The sequence below is a fragment of the Electrophorus electricus genome, chromosome 19, assembly GCF_041902795.1.
Source record: "Electrophorus electricus isolate QZ-2024a chromosome 19, ASM4190279v1, whole genome shotgun sequence".
Lineage (NCBI taxonomy): Eukaryota > Metazoa > Chordata > Actinopteri > Gymnotiformes > Gymnotidae > Electrophorus > Electrophorus electricus.
In genome coordinates, this window is record NC_137515.1 from 15,185,001 (window position 1) to 15,192,500 (window position 7,500).

General features: G+C 50.1%; 1 protein-coding gene across 3 annotated transcripts in view; it reads right to left on the reverse strand.

The window, feature by feature from the left end:
* Window positions 1-7,500, reverse strand: part of LOC113579045 (pbx/knotted 1 homeobox 2) — a 50,826-nt gene that overhangs the window by 5,136 nt on the left and 38,190 nt on the right. For all 3 annotated transcript variants that reach the window (XM_035535935.2, XM_081702524.1, XM_081702525.1), the window contains 4 exons: window positions 2,791-2,962; window positions 1,845-2,024; window positions 627-759; window positions 189-286 (listed from right to left, as the gene is read on the reverse strand). In XM_035535935.2, coding sequence (XP_035391828.1) covers window positions 189-286; window positions 627-759; window positions 1,845-2,024; window positions 2,791-2,962 — 583 coding nt within the window. The remainder of the gene's footprint in view (window positions 1-188; window positions 287-626; window positions 760-1,844; window positions 2,025-2,790; window positions 2,963-7,500) is intronic.

Below are 7,500 nucleotides of genomic sequence, written 5' to 3' on the forward strand. Positions count from 1 at the left end.
GTGACACTGGATGTGAATACTCCGGCTATAAACAGTCCAGAATTTCTGCATCTTTTCAAATCTGCCTGTATCTTTCGACAAATTCCCTATTTGAAATCTGTTCAAAGATTTGAATTTGAGGCACATGAGTGTAGGTATTGTTCTGTGCATGTGTAAGTGTGAATGTGTGTGTGTATGTGTTCACTCACCTGTGTGTTCTGTATCTGAATGGTCCCCTGCGGTAGAGTCTGTGTTAACACCTGCCCCTGAGAGGTCACCATAGCAACGGGCTGATACAGTGTCCCACCTGTGGGAACCCCTCCCCACCGCCACACACGCACACACACACACACACACACACGCGCGCACACGCGCACACACACATGCAGAGTAGAACATACAAAAGCTCAGAAAACAGCACTATCTGTAAGAACTGGAATTCCCTATACACTATTCACTAAGGAACTCCTCAAATTCAAAGAGCAGAGCAGAGGGAGTTTGCTCTGTGAAAGTCCAGATTCACTCGTTCACCTCAGGCAGGCTATATCTACAGTGCACGTGGTGTCTTAGGCGTCTCTGCAGGTCCAAAGTCCTCCCCTACGTCTTTTCGTTGTGTGGAGACAGACCACCTGTGAGCACTCACTCACCTGACACCACCTGTGAGTTGATAGTGGTCATGGTCACGTTACTCTGAGGCAGAGAGCCGGCAGGAACCACGATGCCCGAGGGGTTAACTGAGCTGGACACAGGAAGAGAGGGGGAGGAGCTCTGCAGCAGGTCCTGGAGGAAAGTGAGACAGACAGTCAGACAGACACAGAAAAGAGAGAGAGAGAGAGAGAGAGAGAGAGAGAGAGAGAGAGAGAGAGAGGGAGGGAGAGAGGTGTGTGAGTGTGTGTGTGTGTGTGTGTATGTGTGTGTGTGTGTGTGTATGTATGTGTTCATACTTACTGTGTGTGTGTGTGAGTGTGTATTCTTACTGTGTGTGTGTGTGTGTATGTGTGTATTCTTACTTACTGTGTGTATGTGTGTGTATGTGTGTATTCTTACATACTGTGTGTGTGTGTTTGTGTGTGTGAGTGTGTGTGTGTATGTGTGTGTGTGTGTATGTGTGTATTCTTACGTACTGTGTGTGTGTGTTTGTGTGTGTGAGTGTGTGTGTATGTGTGTGTGTATGTTTGTATTCTTACTTACTGTGTGTGTGTGTGTGAGTGTGTGTATGTGTGTGTGTATGTGTGTATTCTTACTTACTGTGTGTGTGTGAGTGTGTGTGTGTGTGTATGTGTGTATTCTTACTTACTGTGTGTATGTGTGTATGTGTATGTGTGCGTGTGTGTGAAGTGTGTATTCTTACTTATTGTGTGTGTGTGTGTGTGAGTGTGTGTATGTGTGTGTGTATGTGTGTATTCTTACTTACTGTGTGTGTGTGTGTATGTGTGTGTGTATGTGTGTATTCTTACTTACTGTGTGTGTGTGTGTGTGTGTGTGTGTGTGTGTGTGTGTGTGTGTGTGTGTGTGTGTGTGAGTGTGTGTGTGTGTATGTGTGTGTGTGTATGTGTGTATTCTTACTTACTGTGTGTGTGTGTGTGTGTGTGCGAAGTGTTTATTCTTACTTACTGTGTGTGTGTGTGTGTGTGTGTGAAGTGTGTATTCTTACTTACTGTGTGTGTGTGTGTGTGTGTGTGTGTGTATCTGAAGTGTGCATTCTTACTTTCTGTGTGTGTGTGTGTGAGTGTGTGGTGTATGTTTGTGTGTGTGTGTGCCCGCACGAGTGTGTGTATATGTGTATGTTTGTGTGTGTGTGTGTGTGTGTGTGTGTGTGTGTGTGCGTGCGTGCGTGCGCGCGCGCGAGTGTGTGTGTATGTTACCTGCTGCAGGTTTGTGTGCGATGGCGAATAGGGCCCACCAAGGTCATTGCGTAGAAGATTGTCACTGTGCATCTTGGTCTTGAGGCAAGTTATGTAGCGGTTGCAGAAGTCCTTACACAACTCGTTCACCTTCTCCAGCTCCAGAAGATGGATACGCAGCACCTGGATGGCCTTCACCATCTGACACACACAGAAGCCCTTCATCAGAAACGTCTGTGAAGACCTCATGTTCATTTGATGGTCTTTTCAAACCCCTGAGTCCACCGTTCATACACGTCTATCTAACAAGACTGCACTGAGTAATCCCACTTAGGTGGCCATACAGAAGAGCCTAACACATGGGATGACGTAAAGAATTCTGGCACAAAACGCGTGCCAGCGTGTCGGACTCTGCGTATTTTAGCCTGCTTCTCGCCAATGCCGGTCTTTCAAAGTCAGCACTCAAGGACGGCCAAAGGGGCTAAAAAGTGCTTTGCCAAGGAGGATATAAATCTGCCAATTACCGCAGCTCATTTCACAAGGGGTGCCGGGCCGTCCCCTTGCCCGGGTGGCACAGCAGCCCTGCCACTGTTACCGTGGTGAGGGACGCGGGGCAGAGTACAGTTGGCCCATCGTAAAACCCAACAGATGCAGAGTTAATTGACTGAGCCGCACTAGTCAAGCGGGAGCCCGGGTAATGATGAACATTGACCTCCGACACCCACCACCACCACCACCAAGCTCTTCTTTCCTCATTCGCCTAATTTCTAATTACTGCTCGCTGTCAGGCCATGGAGAGTGCAGTGAGAGAGAGGGAGAGGGAGAGAGAGCACAAGAGCTATAAAGAAATGTGACTAATTTCTTTGATTTAAACCTCTTCAAAGTTCTCTCAAGAGCCTCTTCTTTACAGTAATGTAGATGTGGTGATTGCCTCTACCAGCAGAGGGTGTTTTCGTGTAGAACTCACCAGGTTGTCGAGTTCAGGGTCATCGCTGAAGAATGGCTTGCGGTCCTGCTCCTGCTGGTGCACGAAGTTCTCGATGTCGACGTCAAAGCTGGCTGACGTGATGCACTCAGAGCCCTGTGTGGCCTGCTCGCACTTCTCAAACAGCAGAGCCAGCAGCGGGAAGAGAGGGTGTCTGCAGTGGAGAGAGAGAGTGTCTGCAGTGGAGAGAGAGACTGCAGTGGAGAGAGAGACTGCAGTGGAGAGAGAGAGGGTGTCTGCAGTGGAGAGAGAGAGTGTCTGCAGTGGAGAGAGAGACTGCAGTGGAGAGAGAGACTGCAGTGGAGAGAGAGAGGGTGTCTGCAGTGGAAAGAGAGACTGCAGTGGAGAGAGAGAGGGTGTCTGCAGTGGAGAGAGAGACTGCAGTGGAGAGAGAGAGGGTGTCTGCAGTGGAGAGAGAGAGTGTCTGCAGTGGAGAGAGAGACTGCAGTGGAGAGAGAGACTGCAGTGGAGAGAGAGAGGGTGTCTGCAGTGGAGAGAGAGACTGCAGTGGAGAGAGAGAGGGTGTCTGCAGTGGAAAGAGAGACTGCAGTGGAGAGAGAGAGGGTGTCTGCAGTGGAGAGAGAGACTGCAGTGGAGAGAGAGAGGGTGTCTGCAGTGGAAAGAGAGACTGCAGTGGAGAGAGAGAGGGTGTCTGCAGTGGAAAGAGAGACTGCAGTGGAGAGAGAGAGGGTGTCTGCAGTGGAGAGAGAGACTGCAGTGGAGAGAGAGAGGGTGTCTGCAGTGGAGAGAGAGACTGCAGTGGAGAGAGAGAGGGTGTCTGCAGTGGAGAGAGGGTGTCTACAGTGGAGAGAGAGAGGGTGTCTGCAGTGGAGGGAGAGAGGGTGTCTACAGTGGAGAGAGAGAGAGGGTGTCTGCAGTGGAGAGAGAGACTGCAATGGAGAGAGAGAGGGTGTCTGCAGTGGAAAGAGAGACTGCAGTGGAGAGAGAGAGGGTGTCTACAGTGGAGAGAGAGAGGGTGTCTACAGTGGAGAGAGGGTGTCTACAGTGGAGAGAGAGAGAGGGTGTCTACAGTGGAGAGAGAGAGGGTGTCTACAGTGAAGAGAGAGAGGGTGTCTACAGTGGAGAGAGAGAGGGTGTCTACAGTGGAGAGAGAGAGGGTGTCTACAGTGGAGAGAGAGAGAGGGTGTCTACAGTGGAGAGAGAGAGGGTGTCTACAGTGGAGAGAGAGAGGGTGTCTACAGTGGAGAGAGAGAGAGGGTGTCTACAGTGGAGAGAGAGAGGGTGTCTACAGTGGAGGGGGGTGTCTACAGTGGAGAGAAAGAGGGTGTCTACAGTGGAGAGAGAGAGGGTGTCTACAGTGGAGAGAGAGAGGGTGTCTACAGTGGAGAGAGAGAGGGTGTCTACAGTGGAGGGGGGGTGTCTACAGTGGAGAGAGAGAGGGTGTCTACAGTGGAGAGAGAGAGGGTGTCTACAGTGGAGAGAGAGAGAGGGTGTCTACAGTGGAGAGAGAGAGGGTGTCTACAGTGGAGAGAGAGGGTGTCTACAGTGGAGAGAGGGTGTCTACAGTGGAGAGAGAGAGGGTGTCTACAGTGGAGAGAGAGGGTGTCTACAGTGGAGAGAGGGTGTCTACAGTGGAGAGAGAGAGGGTGTCTACAGTGGAGAGAGAGGGTGTCTACAGTGGAGAGAGAGAGGGTGTCTACAGTGGAGAGAGAGAGGGTGTCTACAGTGGAGAGAGAGAGGGTGTCTACAGTGGAGAGAGAGAGGGTGTCTACAGTGGAGAGAGAGAGGGTGTCTACAGTGGAGGGGGGGTGTCTACAGTGGAGAGAGAGAGGGTGTCTACAGTGGAGAGAGAGAGGGTGTCTACAGTGGAGAGAGAGAGAGGGTGTCTACAGTGGAGAGAGAGAGGGTGTCTACAGTGGAGAGAGAGGGTGTCTACAGTGGAGAGAGGGTGTCTACAGTGGAGAGAGAGAGGGTGTCTACAGTGGAGAGAGAGGGTGTCTACAGTGGAGAGAGGGTGTCTACAGTGGAGAGAGAGAGGGTGTCTACAGTGGAGAGAGAGGGTGTCTACAGTGGAGAGAGAGAGGGTGTCTACAGTGGAGAGAGAGAGGGTGTCTACAGTGGAGAGAGAGAGGGTGTCTACAGTGGAGAGAGAGAGGGTGTCTACAGTGGAGAGACAGAGGGTGTCTACAGGCCCCAGCCAAGCACAGAGCAGGAGGCAATCAGGCTTGTCATCACACTCACATACCTGTCATCGGAGTCACACACACCTCTGCCAGAGTCCACAACTAACCATCACACACACACACACACACACACACACACACACAGCTTCCAATGGAGTCCACAACCAAGTCCACTACTAATCATTACACACACTACTGCTGATGGTGCCCACAACTATCCATCTAAGGTGTGACCCTTTAAAATGGAAACGGTAACAACAATAAGATCAGTATGTCCATCTATAAAACTGTATAAATTAGGATGCAAGATGTATTAGGTGGTAAAGACACAATTTCTCCTAATTCCTAGAGATCTCCCCTTTCCATGAGGTCAAAACAGGTTATGCTTAGTTTGTGTGGTCCTGAGCCTGGCTTCCCCAGCCTGATGAAATCTAGTCACACAAATCTATAAAATCTACACTCTTAGAGAGACAGATTTTCTTTAGTGCTGTCCACGTAATTTTGCACTCCGAATAAAATCTCCAGACAAATTCTACTCATCTTTTATAGCAGGAAATTCAGCTCAGGACATATATAACTGTAACAGCCAGCATGCGCATATATGTGTCTGCCTGCTTGTGTGCGCGAGTGTGTGTGTTGCATGTGTGTAGCATTAACGTCTACCGCCGCATATGCGCTGTGAGCTGAGGGCTACGGAGGCAGCAGGCCTGGGTGAGGGGGCCCCTGCTCCGACTGTAACCCACCGCTCTCATTTGCAGCCTTTAATAGCCGGCTATATTAGACTCTAATCTGCCTGATCCCAATTTAATGCGGCTCCCTGCAGCCAGCGTGGGGCGAATGCTAAGCAGTTGTGCGCGCTGGCAGTGCCGAGCTCCCTCCAGGCTCACGCCTCTCCTCCTGTGCCAGTGCCACTCCGACTCCCTCCTCTCCAGCGGTCGCAGTGCACCCTCGAGGGCCAGGTTATCGACGCCCCCCCCCCCCCCCCCCCCCCCCCAGACCTCTGCTGTGGATCATAACCCTTACGCAGACTGCAGGAGTCATAGCCAGAGGATGCTATCAAGTTAAGCCCCGGAGAGACGTTTCTGCAAGCCCCGTCGAGGGGCAAACTACCCTGCTTTTTGGCAATTCAAACAGAAGAACAGGCTAAGTGCAAAGGAGCTCCAAAGAGCGGTGGTTGTACTAACATCCGAACTCAGATGAGCTGGAAAGGAACTGCTGGTCTGTATGTATAAACATTATTTTTTTATTTGATAAAATCTAGTCTCACAAAACAGGCTGTTTGGGTAAACTGCTTACAAAACCTTTTGTGTATATTCATAAGAATCAGAGTTAAGGAGAGCTAAAAAGCCCCCTTAATATGTAATAATCAGATCACTGCAGAGCCAGTGTTTCTAGAGAATTAGCAGGGAAAGCCAAACTGCAGATATCTGGAGATTGCGCAGTGAGCAAATCCAGCCTGTGTGCCGTCTCCAAACATAACAGCCAGATCAAACCCCGAAAGCTATTAAACTCACAATTTGCACACCTCATTCATCTCTCAATTTTACTGTTCTTGCAGACATAAGACACACACACATACGAACACAGACACACACACACACACACACACACACACACACACACACACACAGCAGTCGCAGCGAGCAATTATACAGCCGGGGGTCCAAGTCTACTTACACCAAGGCACGGCACACACAATATGAGCCCCTGCATCTTGGGAAAAGCCCTGAGTAAAGCACAAGCACACCTTGACTCTGGATTTTGACAAATCCTAAAACACTTTACTGAATGATTCCTTAAAGCATCAGTTCTCTGCAAACCCTACTCATATTGCCCCTGACCACGGACGACTGGTCTGAAATTGCATTGTTCACAGTCTTATAGCAAGGTGTTTAATAAGCCGGGTGTGTCAAGCTTCATGCTGACTGTGGAGCATAGGTTCAAATGAAAACAGATGCTGTAGCCGTAACCCCACAGCGGCGTGGGGCGAGGCGATAGAGCCCCTGGTGGAGTGCCAGGAACAGGCCCTATCTGCAGAGCAGAGGGCTGGAGACACCCACGCCTCAGGGACCATTACTGCGCCCATAAAAAGAGGCATTTACAGAGGCAGGAGTCAGCAGAATCAGTCAAGCCCTGATGCAGAAAAAAGACAGAACTCCTCCATCCTTACTTGGAGACTTTGAGATGGGTCACCCCCCCCCCCCCCCCCCCCCCCACACACACACACACACAAATCTAAACTTTTTATGTAAAAAAAAAAAAATGATTTAAAATGCTTAAAATCTATCCATAGAGCTCAGGCATGTGTTTTCACAATGTAAAAAGAGTGAGTGTCTGCCAGTACAAAGTACAAACACTTCTGAAGGCAGCAGAAGGAACAAGAAAAGTATCAGTGCAATTTAGCAGTTGAAAATAAAGCTGGTGTTTTTTCCTCAGTAGCCAGCAAGTGGTAGCCGCGGTTGTTTGGTAAGTGCGGTCGGCCACCCACGGGCTGCAGGGCGATGGGGGTGTGCTCACCCGGTGTGTTTGCCATCCTAATCAGGGCGAG